The following is an 18,730-nucleotide window of genomic DNA, read 5'->3' as shown; positions in this document are numbered from 1 at the left end:
TTTCTAGCAGCAGTTGGCTGCTGGCAGGGTGGTGCCCTGCATCAAGTAGGTGCTTGGGTAATTGGTTTCCCCGTGTGTGTTCAAGGTGCATCAGATGAAGAGTTTGCGGCCGCCCTCTATCACTTCAACCACTGCCTGGTAACCTCGGACCTCCAGTCACCTAACCTGCAGGTGTGTGTGCACGACCCCGCTCGGGCCAGGGGCCCTCTGCGTCTGCTGTCAGTATTTCTGTGGCTAAGGAGCAGTTTGTCCTGGGATCCCATTCCTGGAAAGAGTGTTGAGAGACTATGCTAGGATGTCCCTCTGCCTTAATTAACATCATTTCAAGAAAATGTGTCTTTTATCCCCAACTCAGTAAGTTTAAAGAAAAGGAAAAGCTACAAAACCCACTCCTGATAACTATCCTAGTATAAAAGTAAATAGACAAGAAGACGTTTTATTAAAAAATAATAAATGGCCAAGAAATGTAGGAAATGTTAAGCGTCATTAGTAATCTGAGAAATATAAATTAAAATGCTTGTCTTAAAAGAATCAGTCACATTGTAGGAGGTGGATGTTCTTTTAGTTCTTAGGCCTGGCTTCCAACATTTTGAACTTTATCACCTCTTCCATGCTGAACTGTCGGCACGGTTTTGTCTGAAACTATCTAAGTGTATCCCTTTCAGAGCACTGTATGGCCATATTGGCCAGTATCATCAAGGAGGTGAACAAGGATGGACTCAAGGGTCCATGATGTGCTCCCATAGACAACCCACCACTGAAATAAAGTCTAGGATCTTGTTTGTGGACTTCTAAACCTTATAGCTTTCTTGACTCACTGAAGTAGCTGATACCTGGAATCCTGAATCTTAAATTCCTCATTTCATTAGTTTCATCTATGTATGTGCATTTGTATTCAAGGAATATTTTAAAATTTAAAATTATTTGATTGCTTTTAGCAATGACATCATGTTCTGTTCAATTTTGTAGGCATTTTCCACTTAACATTATTTGGTACTTTATTATCAGAATTCATCTCTACTGCTGCGCATTTCTGTAGTTTTTGTTTTGACTGCTATATGTATTTCATTGTGTTTGTGACTGTACCAGTTTATTCGCGTCCCTTCTCCTCCAACTGATGAACATTTGGGTTGTGTCAGTCAGATATCATTGTTATTCCAGGTGTTGGATGATCTCTGTCTTTAAAAAGGTTGATTGATTTTGGCTGCACTGACTTGCCGAGTGGGGCTGCTCATTGCCGTCGCCTCTCCGGTTGTGGAGCAAGGGCTGTCCGTGCCTGGGCTTGGTTGCTCTGCCGCGCGTGGGATCTTCCTGGGCCAGGGGTTGAAGCCACGCCCCCTGCATTGGCAGGAGCATCCCTAACCACTGGGCCGCCGGGTGTCCTGCTGTGCTCTCGTGCATGTCCCCATGTGTCCCCTGTCGCAAGTGAGTCTCCTGGGAATAGAAGTTGATGTAGGATTGGCAGGTTATAGCGTCCCTGACCTTGAGCAGATGACGCCGAAGTGCTCTCTGTTGTGGCACCAAGGTTTGCTCTCATAGTAGTGTGCCAGAGATATGGGGATTCACATTCTCTCCCAAGATTTGGCAATGTCAGATCCTGATGATAATTTTATTAACATAGTTAAAGTTAGTGTTTCTCAGTCTTTAGTGTGCATAGGATTTCTGGGGAATCTGCTAAAAATTCAGATTCTTAGTTAATGTGACGACCCCCCCCCCCAATATTCACCCCCAACCCTCCCCAACCATCCCCAGTAGAATTTAATTTGGTAGATCTCCAATAATTAGCTCTAAGATTGTTAATGAAAATATTTTTGTTACTCTTAAGATTATTTCAGTGGTTTCTCAGAATCAAAACACAATTCAAGGACTTGTACTTGCCCCCAAAGGGGCAAAATCCAGGAACCTATTTCATGAAATTAAAAAATTGATTCTCACAGGGAATTCCCCGGTGGACCAGTGGTTAGGACTCCGAGCTTGCCCTGCAGGGGGCATGGGTTCCCTGGTCGGAGAACTAAGATGCCGCATGGTGTGGCAAAAAAAAAAAAAATTTTCACAATCCCAAGCTATTTGAGAAATCCTGAAGCATTTCTTTTTTTTGTTGTTTAAAAAGGTAATTATAAAAGCTGTTTATGCTTACCTACTGGTACATGGGAAAATTTTTTTTTTTAGCAGGAAAGAGACTATATGAATAAATAGAGTAGAAAAGCTATTGACCTGTCTAAGGTGAAAAGCAGAAAATGCTTCAGTTATGATATTGCCTGCAATAACTTCTCAAGAGTGAAGGGTCAGGGTTTCCTGCCAAAATTATCAGCTCCTTGCCCAGATCTGAGTTTATCAAGAGAGGTTTCAAAGGTCAAAGATTTGCACTTTTCTTGGCTAAACTTGTCTAAATAATGGGGAAGAAATATTTTTCTTTAGAGAATAGGGATTCTTAAGACTCCTGTGATGATATTGCTCTCTTAGCATTTTAAAAATAATTACAGACCTTGTGTGGATGTGCAGCTGGGCTGCCCATAGCTGCCCATAGCTGCTGACACTGCAGCGGAAGCCCTCAGATCTCTGTTTTTCATTCCATCTCCAGGTATGGAACTGTAAACTGTTTCCCCATATTTCACTGCTTTGAAGGGTAGTCACTGTAATCTGTCTGCTGTTGAGTCCCCCTACCTTGGATATTATTTCTTTGGAATAATGTGCAAAGTTGTCTTACCCAAGATGCCTGATTTAAGTTGCCAGATACACAGTGTCTTGTAAGGGATGTTAATAAAAGGTATTGTTACTGTTATTGTTTAATACTATATTTAATATTGCATGTAAAATTATCATAACTGAATAATACTGTTACTATGGTGATCTAGGTTCATTTATAAGTATTCACTGAAAGTTATCTATGTTTCAGGTACTGTTACAGGAACTGAAGAAATAAAGATGACTTGAGTTAGTGTGGCTTCATGAGAAAGGGGAGATAGGGTGGATAAAGGACCTAGTTTAGAAATCATGGGAAATTATTTGAATGAGGTGAAAGACAAGGAGAGTTTGGGAATCTAAGGTACTGCCCAAATTTAAAACCCAAATGAGACCAGCAGGATGCTCTTGTCTTTATAGAAATAGGGAAATCAGGAAAAAGAGTTGGTTTGGGGGTAAAAGCAGTGATATTGAGGACTCAGTGGCTCGTTCTTCTGGGTTTACGTCGACTCAGATTGTATTTACTCATGCGTCACTTGTTTTTTCAGATTTCTATTAAACATTATTTTATGGAAGGGTAGTTGATTTACAGTGTTGTGTTAACTACTGCTGTATAGCAAAGTGATTCAGTTCTTCGTGTACATTCATTTTTAGTATATTCTTTTCCATTATAGTTTGTCATAGGATATTGAGTGTAGTTTCCTGTTCTAGACAGTAGGACCTTGTCTGTCCATCCTGTATATTAAAGCTTGCATCTGCTAATAACCCCAGCCTCTCACTCCACCCCTCCTCTAGCCCTCTCTGCCTTGGCAGCCACCAGCCTGTCTTCTGTTTCCATGATTCTGTTTCTGCTTCGTAGACAGGTTCTTTTTTGTCATATTTTGGATTCTGCATGAAAGTGGTATCTAGGGTATTGGTTCCTCTTTCTGACGTGTCTCACTTAGTATGATCATCTCTAGTTGCGTCCATGTTGCTGCAGATGGCATTCTTCCGTCCTTCCTTAGGGCTGAGTAGTGCTCCATTGTGTATGGGCACTGTTCCTCTTCTAGCTGTCTGTTGGTGCGCGTTTAGCTTGTTTCCATGTCTTACTGTTGTGAATAGTGCTGCTGTGAACCTAGGGGTGTATATATCTTTTTGAATTATATTTTGTCTGGGTATATGTCCAAGAGTGGGATTGCTGGATCATAATTCTACTTTTAGTTTCTTGGGAAATCTCCATACTGTTTCCCACAGTGACTGCACCATCTTACATGCTCATGGGTCACGTACTTAGTTACAATTACTCAGAATGATCCTTTGGGTTCTTTAGGTACAGGAGGCACAATTTGCCATTTTCTGTTTTTAAAAATGAGTCAATGTCAGGTCTCCAATATGACTTTTAGGTCCTTGCAGTAGGCCAGCCTTGGAGTTGCTTGCAGTCAAGGAAATTGAATAGGTGAAGGTGAAGCTCTCCTTTACCAAAGGAGTAAGCTGGAGACAGCTAGCAGAGGCATTGTCTATGTGATTGTATTTTTTCCTTTATCAGTATATTAAATTCTGTAGCCCTTTCAATCAAATGAGAAAAACTGTATTATCAGTGTTTTAAATTTGAATAAAATAGTCACCATTACTGCTTTTGAGAAAAAAAAAACACACCTCTTTAAATAGTGAAATTTTGAGGTGCCAGAGGGATGAAGGTGTCTTGGAAAATAGTTGGAAATGTGAGTCTGAAATTTACGAGTTAAAACATTAAGACTGATACTACAGGTTTGGGAATTGCCCACTGAGAGGCCGCTGTTGCAGTGATGAGATTCACGGAGATGGGTCGAGGACAGCAGGAGCGATGAAGGCTGAGGCTAGCCTCAGGACTGCTGGCGCAGAGGGGCAGCGAGGAAGGCTGCTCGGAGGGCGTCCAGGGGTGCGTTGGGCCGGGCTTCGCTCTGTTGTGACTCAGACTTGCTCCTTAGGAAGTCAGAGTGTGAGGGGTGAGGAGAGCCAGTTGCTGAGGGGTGTTGGCTCGTTTGTTACGGCTCTGAGGCCTAAGCCATCTGACAGACAAGCTCACTTAGAGGTGGTAAACAGCAGAGAACAGACGGCAGCTGTGATCCTCTCGCCGAATCCTGCTTCCTTTTGTTGCAGTCCACATAGGGGCATGGCTTTACAGTTGTTACCAGCATCGATGTGTCCCTCGGCTTCTGGCTTTTCAGACTTCATGGTTTTATGTCTGTGGTGACATAACGTATAGAGTGTGTCTTTATGTTTACTTGGTCTTTGTGGTTGCCACCATGACGACTGCATGTGCCTTGATTTGATTTGATTTTTTATTACCAGTAGTGCTCCAGTTAAGACTTTTGCAATAGATCAGACATGTTTGCTTATTTTTTGATTTGTTTTCTTGAGTCAGGAATGGAGAAGTTAGTCATCATGCCTTTGCTGAGTGTAATGATTAAGAATGTGGGTTTTAGAGAGACACTTGGCTTGTCCCTTGGTGATCTTGTGGCCCTGGTCATGCTCCTGAGCCAGCCTGAGCTCTGCCCCTCATCGGTGCAGCGGAGCACACCCCGCCTGACGTTACAGCTCAGCGTCGAGTGTCACGGTCTCCATACAGCTCTTACCCCGAGCAGCCCCCAAATACATCGGCACTGCGCTCGACATCCATGACTTTTTGAACATTTTCGAGGAATAGGGTCCTCTCGGATGTTTTTTACAAGAGTATAATTTAGTTTGGCAGACTTCAGAATTTATCCTGTGTCCTGAGGTAACCATGATTTGTGTTTTCTGAAGCCAAATGAGAAAGCAGGGTTTTGTCTGGTTTTTCCGTTGGCATCCTGCTCAGCTTGTGTGTGTGTTTGAGGAGATAAATAGCAGCTTAGATGACTGAGCTGAAAGTAAAGCTCATTTAAAAGATGTGCTGCAACTGGAGGCAGAGACAACGGCCCTGATCAATTCTAGATGCCGTGGCATCTCGGAGGCAAGATTTCTCTGCTAATGCTGTTAATACAAGTTGTTGGCCCTCTCAGTTGTGGCAGCTCCCCCTTTGGAGTGTTATTTGTGGTCCATAACAGACTTGAAGGAAAAACTTAGCTATTACAGTTGAAGTTTTCTTTCAAAGACACAGTGTCCGTTGAAACTGACCCCGATTCTGCCGTCTCCAGGCACACGTCCTTTTTGGGGACCTGATTTCTGACACTCGTTAACTGCCGTTGCTACAGCGTGCAGTGGTAGCCCCCTTCCCTGCCCTCCCTGACAGCCTCTTGTGTCTTCCATGCTAGAGCGCACTGCTGCAGCAGCTGGGAGTCGCCCCTGGCTCTGAGGGCCCGTGGCCCTTGTATGTTCACCCTCAAAGCCTCTCTCTGCTCGCGCGTCTCCTGCTCATCTGGCAACATAGAGCCAGCGCCCAGGGTGACCCTGACGTCCCTGAGTGCCTCAAAGTCTGGGACAGGTAAGGTAACTCCCACAGAAGCCCCAAGGAGAAGGCTGCCTTTTGAAACTTGTTTGACTGATTTGTAGTTCCTCTGTGGCCCTGAGATGGTAGTCTGATGATAGGCCTAAAGGGGCAAGGGGGGAGGAGTGTGTCTCTGATGGGGGGATTTGGGAGGAGCTGGGGGGCTGTTTAAAAAACAGATGTACATAAACTAGGGTCTGGAAACAGAATCTTCCTTTAGCACATGGAGGATTTGATTGCAAGTATCAGAGGGAACCTGAATCCGGAACATAACCAATTTTATCCTGACCTGGTGTTTTTGAAAGAGAGGGAACAGGGAAGCCAACTCTGTCTTTGGTTATTTTGCTTTCTACACAAAACCACTTAGAGTGACTTGCAGTCTTTTTTGGACAACTTTTAAAGAATATTTTTACTTGGGGGAAGCTCAGATTAATCATCTAAATCCTCTTTAGATGGACCTATATTTGCCATTTTTGTTTACATGGTTGGGAGTCTTCAAAGCAGTTAGTTTTCCTAAAAGGCTTTGTTTTCCTCTTTCCCATTCCATGATCAAATAGCTCTGCTGCTGGATTTGAGAAATTATAAACCCCCTTGAATGCCAGACGTGCACTGTATTTTTCCTGGTGGAATCTTGCGAAAAGGCCGGAAGGTGGAGGATAGGGGTGGTGGTGAGGGAAACCCTTATCAATTAAAACACAAATCTCTTCCCTGATAGCCAAAGGCCATGGAAATAGTTGGCTACATTCATTCCTTTTTTGCATGAAAGGTTTTCTCACAAGTTCTCTAAATAGTGTAAATTTTGTATTGCTTTTTAGTGCATTGAGTTATTTTCAACTATTACCATGTTGTGATTTTTAACCTGTAGTATGAATTCTCAAAATGAGAAACTGTAGAGTCAGATTATAGAGAAAAAGTAGTTGAATTGTTTCTATCTACCCAGATTTATTAATTAAAGAAAAAAAACCACCTTTTAGAGAACTTGTAGTTCTTTTTCATTGTCAGAAATGGCAGTGTGGGAGTTAACACTGCTATGGCCACAGTTAATGTTGCTGAAGGGCTGTTGAAAATGCTTTTGTGGCCAAATCTAGCTTTTTTGTAGCCAAGATTTAATTTTTATCTTCTCATTACATATAGCTCTTGTCTTCCTTAATGTGTTCTCTTCATGCCTGGGTTTAAGAAATCTGCCTTTTCTGGCGCTGCACACTGTTAACTCTTGGGGGATGCTCTGACTTTCCCCTCCAGACATGCTCTCCTCTCCTCTGTGGTAGGTTTTTGTCGACCATGAAGCAGAATGCCCTGCAAGGGGTGGTGCCTGCTGAGACGGAAGATTTGAACGTGGAACACTTGCAGCTGCTGCTCCTCATCTTCCACAACTTCTCTGAGAAAGGCCGGCGGGACATCCTGACGCTGTTTGTGCAGATCATCCAGGAGCTGAGAGCCAGCATGGGTGCCCAGATGCGCTCTGCGCCTCTCATCCTGGCTCGCCTGCTTTTGATCTTTGATTATCTGCTTCATCAGTACTCCAAAGCCCCCGTGTATCTGTTTGAGCAGGTACAGAGGAACACGTTCTTTTTTACTTTACAGCTATTCCTGAGAACATTGTTATTCTCAAATTACCATGTCCCAAACCAAAGTGACCTGTTCACTTGAGGTTTTAGGTGTCTGTTGTGGTGTGTTTAAGTGCCCTTAGGAAGACCCCGGGACTTTGTCTCTGTGCCCACACTTTATGTTTAGCCAGAAGCGATCCGTTTGAATTTATTTCATTCGATGTGTTTGCTGAAATTAGATCATAGGTTCTGTTCACAGGTGTCCTTTGAACTGCCCTGCTTAACGTGTGTTGCGCGCAGTGCTGTGAGTGTCAGGCCTCAGTTAGTTTACTAGCAGTTGAACGATGGCTGAGCAGTGCGTTTTATGGATTGGTGAATTGCTCTGCTCCAGGGAACCAGAATGAGAATGGGAGGGCCGTTTAAGGGTTGTTGGATCAGAGTTTCTGATGCGCTTCATTACACACTGTTCCCTCTATACTCTGGCAAAAAGATGCTTCCTAAAAGAAGTCACAGAAAAGCCTAAAATTTTATTTTGGTTAAGTTTCCCAGACTTTGCTGTATCAATCTGATATCATGCCTGGAGTGAGAAGCAGAATGGTGACTGTGTCTCTTTCTTAATTTGAATCTTTGTGTTTTAAAAGGTGCAGCATAACCTGCTTAGTCCTCCTTTTGGGTGGGCAAGTGGATCCCAGGACAGCAGCAGCCGCCGGACGACCACCCCTCTCTATCATGGGTTCAAAGAAGTAGAAGAAAACTGGTCTAAGCATTTTTCATCAGGTCAGAAAGAAGACTGTCGATAAGAAACTTCCTCATTCTCACGGGAGGGGCGGAATTTGGAGCTTGGGGCATCCCTGAGAACCTTCGATCATTGGTGTAGTCTCAGATACCTATGGATTCAAAACTCTTGGCGGAAACAGACCCTCACATATCCCATGTTTATTTAAAAGGAAAAAAATCTGAGAGGTGCGGAGTTGGAATCCTCTGGCCCTAGGGTGCAGTATATACATTCTTACCACTCGGTGATTGAATTTAAATTTCTCTTAGGGACGTGGTTCTCACCGAGAGGCTGATTTCTTGGGTCATGGTCTTCAGACAGTGGGAGCGGTGGTATTCTCCCCAGTGTTTCTCATATGGCAGTGGTCCATACTCTTGATAAGGTGCCTCCTGTGTGCATTGCGTGTATTTGCTTTCATCTGAGGATTGTTAAATATAAAGTGTATTTGGTGGACATGTTCATCAAGCCCTCATGTGAGTTTATTATCATTGGGATCTCTTAGTAGTTGGTCCCTTTGAAGTGGGGGAGACAGCATTTAAGACTGCCAGAATCGTGATACAGTTTTGTTGATTCACGTGATGATCATAGAATAGAAGTTAACTCCTGGAACAGAAGTTGTCAACTGGGGGTGATTGTGCTCCGCACCCCGACAGGGACCCCGGGGCTGTGTCCGGAGACATATGTGGTTGTCACAGCTGGGAGGCCGCTGCTGGCCATCGGGGGACGGGAGCCGGGATGGTGCTCGGCATTGTATCGTGCAGAGGGCAGTTCCCTCAGCAGAGAGTCACCTGGCCCAGAGTGTCAGTGGGTCGTGCCGAGCTTGGGAAACCGTGGTCCAAAGTGTCTTCTTACGTTTCACACTTGTTCGACTTGAGAGTGGACCCGTTCTTTCAGTAAGCACATTGCTTTTCAGATGCCGTCCCGCAACCCAGATTCTACTGTGTCCTGTCCCCAGAAGCCTCAGAGGATGATTTGAACCGACTTGATTCTGTGGTACCTGGAATTTAAAAATCCCATTTTGCATGTGGGTTAGGTGGTCTCCACCAAAATCAGGCTATCAAGAGGAAAAGGAATGATGTAACTTTCTAAGGAGTGAATTTAGTCTGTGTTGGAATTTGAGTTTATTCTAAGAGGAAAATGTTATTTTGAGATTTATTTTCTGGGCTGCAATTTGCTGGTAGGGGATGTCCTTCCCAGCAATTGACACCTCTGACAGATTCTTTCTAAAAACTGTCTGTGTTAGTGTTTTCACAGGCAGCTAGTTTAATGTACAAAATAGTTGTTTCACTCTAATGCCTGCACTTGTGTGCTCAGAATATAATCCATAAGCTGAGTTGGTCTGTGAGGGGGATCTTGCTGCAGTGAGACATTAATAACTATTTAGAATGAGCTGTTTTGTCAATCCTGAGGTTAAGTGGTAGTATATGGGTAGTAGGAAAAAATATTTCACAAAATAAGAGAAAACGATTGTCTGTTTTTCTTGATATTAGGCCTGCGATGTCCTCTTCTCCAAGCTCGTCAAGTATGATGAGCTGTACGCTGCACTGACGTCTCTGCTGGCAGCTGGGTCCCAGCTTGACACAGTCAGGAGGAAGGAAAACAAGAATGTAACAGCCCTGGTAAGACCCTGGCAACCTGGGCTAATTATGAAGAGTTGGGCATGTGTCTGGTTATTGGGGAGCAGTCTACCAGGAATTTCCTTCTGGGATCTAGTCAGCTTTTTTGACTTTTCCTTTTGGTTAACATTGAGAGGAATGTGACTTTGAGAGGGAGGGTCACCTCAGTTCTTATCCTGATGTATCTCCTGAGTGCTGGTTGATGTATGATACTGGAAGCCACACACTTGAGCTGTTTCTGTGGCCCCGTGAATGTGTCTCGTACCTGTAGAATTCGTAACAGCAGTTAAGGCCACAGAAAGGGCCTGCTGATTGCAGGCCTGCTGAAGGCAGTGTCTTGTTCTCTTTCAGTCACTTGGTAAATTACTGGGGAGCCAGGGACTCAGAATTGCTTTCTTGGCCTGTGAAATGTACAGAATGTGGGACAGATTTTATATGTATATAAAAGGTGTGTTTTTACCATTTTCTGCTTTGGGTGTGTATTCTCTGGGAAGACCCAGTGAGCTGACTTTAAGAGCCAAATCTCAGTTGAAAATTGGGACTGCACCCTGTTCTGCTTTAAAAATTGTATTGATATTTGGATCAGTTTTTATTGTTAGGAAGATCTTGAAAGTGAAAGAAAGTGAAGTTGTTTATCGTGTCCACATCTTTGCAACCCCATGGACTGTAGCCTACCAGGCTCCTCCGTCCATGGGATCTCCATGGGAGATTTTGAGGCAGTACCAAAAGCTCCTACCTCTGAGACTGCTGTTTTTGCTTCTTGTAGGAAGCCTGTGCCCTTCAATATTACTTCTTGATACTGTGGAGGATCCTGGGCATTTTGCCACCATCGAAAACTTACATGAACCAGTTGGCCATGAACTCGCCAGAGATGAGTGAATGTGACATCCTACACACTCTGCGATGGTCGTCCCGCCTCCGGATCAGCTCCTACGTCAGCTGGATAAAGGTACTGCTGAGCCCGCTGCTGTGGGGCGGTCAGCCCGCGGGCTCCAACGCGGGGAACTTTAAATTTAAGGCTGAGGGAAGCCTTAGACCCTGCCTATTTTGCTCTCCTGAACACTTTTCTCTTGCTGTAAATAGGACCACCTTATCAAACAGGGAATGAAGGCTGAACATGCTGGTTCTCTCCTAGAACTGGCATCCAGCAAGTGCAGCTCTGTGAAATATGACGTTGACATTGTAGAGGAGTACTTTGCCCGACAGGTATGTGAGTTTGGGGTCCACAGTGACAGAACTTGGCTTATGCTGCAGGGTTTTTTTGCCACAACTAACTAAGATCTTGGGTATCTTTTAAAGATCTCGTCCTTCTGTAGCATCGACTGTACCACCATCTTGCAGCTGCATGAAATTCCCAGCCTGCAGTCCATCTACACCCTGGACGCTGCTGTCTCCAAGGTCCAGGTCTCCCTGGACGAGCACTTCTCCAAGATGGCCGCTGAGACCGACCCGCAGAAGTCCGCTGAGGTCACCAAGAACCTGCTCCCCGCCACGCTGCAGCTCATTGACACCTACGCCTCCTTCACCAGGTGGGGCGGGCCGCCTGCCCAGAGACGTCGGAGATGGGGACTGTAAATGCTTGGGTGGTTTACTTTCCTGTTTAAATATTTTCTAGCGTTTTTCTTGTAGGGTGCAAAGAGAGGTAATGCAGATTTTCCAGACACTATCTTTTCTCTTATTCACTGAGGTGAAGCTGTTTAAACTTCATGGTACATAGGTAGAGAAGACATTTTCTTACTTACTCATCTGTTTGACTGGGTCGGGTCTTATTGCAGCCCTTGGGGTCATCCTTGTGTCACGGGGGTCTTCTCTTGCACCATGCGGGCTCCGGAGCCCACGGGCTCATTACTGGCAGCGTGCAGGCTCTCTGGTTGTGGTACGGGGCTTAGTTGCCCTTTGCCACGTGGGGTCTCAGTTCCCCGACTGGGAAGCAAACCCTCCTCTCTTGCGTTGCGGGGCAGATTCTTAACCACTAGACCACCAGGGACTTTGAAATCCTGAGAAAAACCTTTTTTTAATGAGTTAGTATTTTGAAACCCAGTCCTTTTTATAATAAACATTGCAAATTGCACACCCTGTAGACTTCCTTTATTTTGCATAGTGTTAAAATATTTTAGAATTCATTTTCAGTGTATAAAAAGTGGGAGTTTATTCGCCATTCACAAGATGTCTGGCTTTTCTTCCATCGGAAGAACTGGCAAAACTGCGCCTGTCTTCCCATGCAACAGCAAACCGCTGCTAAGGACTGGCTGCTTCTCCTTGGCCGTTCTCACATGGCCCCTTTACGCTCACTTACTTTTTCTGGTCCCTGTAGCATTTCACTCTTCACTTCCTATTTTATGGGACGTTGTTGCTGAAAGGCACTTGGATCATTGTAAAACTTAGCATGTCTTTTAGTGTGAATGCCTTGCAGTAGACTGTTGCTTGAGGCAAAATTTTTGGATGGATATGAGCAATAGACTTGAGTAACAACGATGAATGCTTGCTATGTGCTACTTACTTTTTTAGGTTCTGGGGGTACAGCAGTTAGCAAAGCTGATGAGTCACTGCCCTTTGAGAGTGTCTAGGTTCTAATCTGGCCCATCGCTGATAATGCACGTTCCTGGGCAGATAAGTTTGGGAAGTGTTTTTTCTTTTTTTAAAGAAAAAATAATACTTCTCAGAGCCTGTGATACATACAATGCCAGTCTTCTAAGGCCAGGACAAGTAGGGTAGATAATGTCCTGGAATTGAGTTTTGTGAGCATTTCCAAGGATGGCATGTTCTTTGGGAAATAATTACCCATTGGCATTCTTAGGAGACCCAAAGGGGCAGGCACTTTCAGCCACATTTACAGGCTTAGGAAACTGAGCTACAGGTTTTTCCATTTGTCTAGGGTTTTTTTTTTTTTCCTAACCAGAATGTCACTAGGTTCCTTCAGCTTTGACGTAGCTCCCTCTTTTTTCCTCCAGAGCCTATTTGCTACAGAACTTGAATGAGGAGGGATCCGCTGAGAAGCCTTCCCAGGAGAAATTGCACGGCTTTGCTGCCGTGTTGGCCATTGGCTCCAGCAGGTGCAAGGCGAACACTCTGGGTAAGTGCGTGTGCTTTTGAATGACTGCTAACACTGGTATGGCTGGCAGCAGCGTTTCTCTCCTTCTCTACCTGTTTACACACTTACCCTTTACTGGGACCTTCCTGTGGGTCACGCATTGACATAGGTTTATCTGTTTTGATCTTTGCAATAATCCTCTGAGGTAAGTTTTATTATCATCCCCCATTACTCATTAGGAAACTGAGACTTAGGTTATTTCCCCATGTCCTACATTCTGCAAGTGGCAGAGCTGGAATCCAAGCTAAGATCAGTTGGTTCCAAGGCGTTAAGCTCTTTGGCTGTTGGCAGAGATCTTTGTTCTCCTTTCCATTTATAGAGGTTAGGAAGACTATCGAGCTACTGCTTCGTACGTGGGAAAACTTCTTCCTTGTGTTAGGAATGGTCTGGTAGAAATTTGGGATGGGAAATCAGAAGGACTTGAGCAGGATTGGAGTTAAGTGCAATAGTTACCCTTTAAAGTGTACAGGCATTTGTATATTCTGCATTTCAAGGTTTAAGTACCCTTTTGATGTTCAGATAGTCTCACTTTTAGAAATTTAATTTCATTACTTTATTGACTACTGTTCTTAATGTGCATTAATGTTCCCTGCCCTCAAGATCCATGTTAAGGAGAAGAGATCGAAATGCTACCTGTTCGTAGAGGGCCTAGACCTTGAATAGTGACTTGTAGTGACTTGCTATCACTTTGCATCTTGTATTCAGTTGTCTTCTTTACTCACAAGGTTAGAAAGTGAATATGATGGGGAGTGAAAATCTTACAATTGAGATTGTTAGTTGTTAAGCAGTTAGCAATTTCTTGGACAGAGTGCTGGTATTTAAATATGCTTCTAAGCTACCTTAGTAATTATTTTGACAGCCTGGGCTCTGGTGTGTCTCTCTGCATTTGGGGTTGGCTTTTAAAATGCTGTGTGTCGTCCTCTCTCTCTCTTTCCTGTGATGATTCCTCGTCCTTTCTGTTGCCTCCAGGTCCGGCGCTGGTGCAGAGTCTGCCGTCATCGGTTCAGACTGTGTGTGAGTCCTGGAACAACATCAGCACCAACGAGTTCCCCAACATCGGGTCCTGGGTGAGCGTCCGTCTGTCCGCGGTGTTTGGTTTCCGTGTTCTGTTCTTACTCTTCAGGCTTAAACTGGCTCCCAAGAGATCTTAACACACTGCAGTAGTATTTGCTGTGGCTGGACCCGTAGTCAAGTCCTTGAATCGCCCAAATGGTGCTCATGATCATTTTGCTAAGAATGAGAAGTATGTTACTCTGTTATATACAGTGGACTGTTGAGCAATACAGGGTTGTAAACGGTGTACGTCCATTTATACACTGTTGTTTTCACCAAGTCTGGGCTGCAGTACTAAATGATCTGTGGTTGGTTGAATCCACAGATGTGGAACTGCATGTATGGAGGGCTGACTGTAATGTTATACATGGATTTTCGACTGCATGGATGGTTAGCACCCCAACCCCTGTGGTATTTGAGGGTCAACTGCTAGGACCCTAAGGTTCTTTATCTGTTAAAAATACTGGGAGGCGAAGATCAAGGATATTAAATGTAAAGTGCCTAGCACAGTTTCTGGCACATGAATTGTCAGTAAATGTTAACTGTTTCCTTTCCCTTCTAGGTTATATGGCAAGAACATGCTCCTTCTGTCATAATTTTATGGGGTAGCATTTATTCTCTAGGCTTTCAGAAGATTGTTGCATCTTCTGTCAGTTCCCTTGATCTTCCTGTGTGCTGTCCTCAGATTAACCTCTGTTAACAGATTATTGTGTTATTACAGTTCTTTGGAAAAGTCAAGTGTTATAATCTTATTATCCTTGCTTTGTAATCGTGACCTCTATTTACATCACCCGGAGCTGTAGTGCAAGGATAATTAAGATATTTGTAATGGGGACCCAGATGCATTGTAAAATCCTGATCTTTCCCAGTTATTAGAGGCAAACAAGCATAGTTTTAATATTTAATACAATATATTCTAATTATTTGAAAAGTGGTTTGGGTGTCTTAACTTTGTAGTAACTAAATTTTAGCTCAGCTTTAACTTTTCTGTTTAAAAGACCTTATTTACTTGTGGCCGTGCCGGCTCTTTCTTGCTGTGTGGGCTTTTCTAGCTGCAGCGAGTGGGGACGGCCCTTTGTTGTGGAGCGCGTCTTCTCTTACGGAGCTCGGGCACACGGGCGTCAGTAACTGGGGCTCAGTAGCTGTGGCACATGGGCTGAGTTGCTCCGGGGCGTGTGGGGTCTTTCTGGACTCGGGGTGGAACCAGTGTACGCTGCACTGCGAGGTGGATACTAAACCGCTAGCCACCAGGGTCGCCCTTTAAAAATTTTAACTCAACTCATACTAACTGAAATTTGTTAAGGGCTTCCTTCACTCCGCTCCACTTTCCTTCCCAGATGGCTAAGAGTGTATACTGAATAGAGTCCTTGCGTGTGAACCCCAGTGGGGTCTTCGATTTTCTTTTTGCGCGTGTACGTGTCTGGAGATGGATGGTCTCTCCATTGCTGTCTGCCTTGCCTCCTTTCAGCGCAACGCCTTCGCCAATGACACTGTCCCCTCCGAGAGCTACATCAGCGCTGTGCAGGCTGCCCACCTGGGGACGCTCTGTGGCCAGAGCCTGCCCCTGGCCGCGTCCCTGAAGCACGCCCTCCTCTCCCTGGTCAGGCTGACCGGGGACCTCATCGTGTGAGTACCGGCGGCGCAGCCCCGAGTGCCCGCCACGCCCACGCTCCGCCACGGCCGCAGGAGGACAGGGTTCTGCTGACTGCGCGTAGTGCTTGTTTGCCTGCCTCTGTGGCAGACAGAGCCTGTTGCCTCAGAGTGTGAGCGTCTCCCTAGAAGGATTTTGAACTTAGATGTGAAGGGCACCAGAATACCTCCCTCTCTTTATGTGTAGTATGTTTCAGAAAAAGCATGCTGGTTTTAAATCACACCATGACTTGGAGGTGCTCTGGGTTTAAGTTTCAAGGTGACGATGATGTGTTTGAAGTCATGCTTCTCCAAGTTCATTGTGGAACTTTGATACTGCTGGCGTGGGGACTAGGGCAGGCTTCCGGTACACAGGTCACGAGTAAATTCCTTTATCTCATCACCTTAAAAGTGATCCAGATTCCTGCTAGTTCTTCTAGAAAGATTGTCTGGGAGGGTTACTAGCTTAGGTTGCAGTTAATTTTCTTTTCTGAATATTACAGAATACATCTTATGTTATTAATTTAACATTTTAATGAACAGAATTTTCAAATGGAAATGATTCTAACTTCTGATACAGTGATGAGAAAGGAGACCGTGGAGTTGCATGACTGTGCCCGTGTAAAAAACAACTGTCCAAGGAAAAAAGCCCTTCTCAGTAAATGACTGGATTGCCCTCTCCTCCCCTTGCAGCTGTTCAGAGGAGTATATTCACTGATTTGATTCTGTTTTCTTTGTTGAAGTTGGTCCGATGAGATGAACCCGCCGCAGGTAATCCGGACGCTGCTCCCCCTTCTTCTGGAGTCGAGCACTGAGAGTGTGGCTGAGATCAGTAGCAACTCCCTGGAGCGAGTCCTGGGCCCCGCAGAGTCCGATGAGTTCTTGGCTCGTGTGTATGAGAAGCTCATCACTGGCTGTTACAACATTCTGGCCAACCACGCAGATCCCAATAGGTGAGCCTGACTAGGGAGGAGCATCCGGTTCCTGTGACCTCCTGCTACCCTCAGTGAAATATACCAGCACCTGCTTCTCTCTGTCATTCGTTAACAGCTTATGATTGTGCCTTTTTAAAAAATTTAATTTTGGTTATGCTGGTTATACTGGGTCTTGGCTGCTGCGCATGGGCTTTCTCTAGTTGCTGGGGAGCTGGGAGGCAGCTCCTCTTCTGCTGCCGTTCGAGGACTTCCTGCTGCAGTGACTTCTTGTGGAGCACAGGCTCTAGGGCGTGGGGATGTCAGTAGTTGCGTCTATCAGGCTTAGTTGACCCAAGGGATGTGGGATCTTAGTTCCCAGACCAGGGATTGAACCCGTGTCCCCTGCATTGGCAGGTGCATCCTTAATCCCTGGGCCACCAGGGAAGTCCCTGGTTGTGCTTTTTAACAGAAAGTTTTGTATTTGCGTGCATTTTGCATTCTTGAGGACACATACGAAAACTTACTTGGAATCGTCTTTTGTGATTCATTCTTAGGAATGATCATGCTGTCCTAGATGTGGTAAGGTGTGCAAAGGAGCTTGATACAGTTTCTAATGTTTTTGTGACTATGCTTCTGAGATAGATGTTCTGTGGCATGAAGGTGATCTCATTGCATTGTTTGACCATGATGGTGTAGGCCATACTGATGTAGGCGAGTCTTAAAAGAGCAGTTGAGTAAGTTACAGTTTTATCCCACTGAGAACTACATAGATAAAGGGTTCCAGGTGTTGGGATTTCCTGCCTTCTTCTTGTCAAGCAGTCCAGGTTTTCATAAGGAGCTGCCTTTTTTTTTTCTCTCTCTCCACTTCTCTTTTGTCACCCCTACCTCTCTCCGCCTGTCAATGCAGGAGATGTAGGTTCAGTCCCTGGGTTGGGAAGATCCCCTGGAGGAGGGCATGGCAAGCCACTCCAGTATTCTTGCCTGGAGAATCCCGCGGACAGAGGAGCCTGGTGGGCTGCAGTCCATGGGGTCACAAAGAAAAGTGACATAGCATGCCTGTGTGCCCCACTTCCTTATGTCCTCTCTCCCCATCCAGTCCTTCACTCCCTTCCCTCCTCTTTCTAATAGTTTGAGGTAACAGCTCTGATTCTTTGAACTCTTAGCTACTGACTGCATTACTTATCTCAGATTTTAGGAATTTTTTGTTTTGTTATAGTTTTAATTTCTCATTTATTTAGCACCTGCTCTATGCCAGGGTTTATGCCAAGCTTTGACAAAACAGAACTAAATATTGCCCTCAGGGTATAGCCATAAGTAGACTTAGGATTTTTTTTTAATAGTTTATAATTGGGTTTTTAAAAATATAATTTAAAACTTCATTTTCGGCTGTGCTGGGTCTTCATTGCTGCGTGGACTTTCTGGCTGCAGGGAGTGGGGGCTGCTGTCTGCTTGTGGTGCGTGGGCTTCTCCTTGTGGTGGCTTCTCCTGTCGCGGCACAGGATCCAGGGCGCTCCGGCTTCGGTGCTTGTGGCTTGCGGGCTGAGGAGTCGCCCTCCCGGCTCCAGAGCACAAACTCAGTGGTTGTGACGCGTGGGCTTGTCCCATGGCGTGTGGGGTCTTCCCGGACCAGGGATCGAACCCATGTCCCCTGCGTCGGCAGGTGGGTTCTTTATCGCCGAGCTACCAGGGAAAGCCATAGACTTCTGAGTTTTTAAAGGTGAGTATTAGAACATCGAAACAGCCCTTGTGTATAATTTTTATTTCGGATTTTCAGTGGACTTGATGAATCCATCTTAGAAGAATGTCTCCAGTATTTGGAAAAGCAACTGGAAAGCAGCCAGGCTCGTAAAGCTATGGAGGAATTTTTCTCTGACAGGTGAGCTATGCTGTGTTCTCCTCAGTGAGGGTTTCGAATGCCTTGCAGAAGCAAGGACTGTGTTGACCTGGCTGTTCTCTCAGGAAATACAAAAGCCTGCTTAGATGTTTGTACTTCCTGGAG

At 45.0% G+C, this 18,730-nt stretch overlaps 1 protein-coding gene across 8 annotated transcripts in view; it reads left to right on the top strand.

Moving 5' to 3' along the window:
* The window catches only part of UBR4 (ubiquitin protein ligase E3 component n-recognin 4), a 130,836-nt gene that overhangs the window by 23,179 nt on the left and 88,927 nt on the right, over positions 1-18,730 (top strand). For all 8 annotated transcript variants that reach the window (XM_043908976.1, XM_043908973.1, XM_043908972.1 and 5 more), the window contains exons 17-30: positions 86-171; positions 5,934-6,103; positions 7,375-7,657; positions 8,295-8,430; positions 9,342-9,421; positions 9,919-10,047; positions 10,811-10,993; positions 11,128-11,250; positions 11,344-11,573; positions 12,996-13,117; positions 14,105-14,202; positions 15,657-15,814; positions 16,561-16,770; positions 18,506-18,607. In XM_043908976.1, the coding sequence (XP_043764911.1) occupies positions 86-171; positions 5,934-6,103; positions 7,375-7,657; positions 8,295-8,430; positions 9,342-9,421; positions 9,919-10,047; positions 10,811-10,993; positions 11,128-11,250; positions 11,344-11,573; positions 12,996-13,117; positions 14,105-14,202; positions 15,657-15,814; positions 16,561-16,770; positions 18,506-18,607 (2,110 nt within the window). The remainder of the gene's footprint in view (positions 1-85; positions 172-5,933; positions 6,104-7,374; positions 7,658-8,294; positions 8,431-9,341; positions 9,422-9,918; positions 10,048-10,810; positions 10,994-11,127; positions 11,251-11,343; positions 11,574-12,995; positions 13,118-14,104; positions 14,203-15,656; positions 15,815-16,560; positions 16,771-18,505; positions 18,608-18,730) is intronic.

The sequence above is a fragment of the Cervus elaphus genome, chromosome 8, assembly GCF_910594005.1.
Source record: "Cervus elaphus chromosome 8, mCerEla1.1, whole genome shotgun sequence".
NCBI classification, from domain to species: Eukaryota; Metazoa; Chordata; class Mammalia; order Artiodactyla; family Cervidae; genus Cervus; species Cervus elaphus.
Note: the sequence above shows the minus strand (reverse complement) of the source record. Positions and strands in the feature narration are given on the sequence as shown.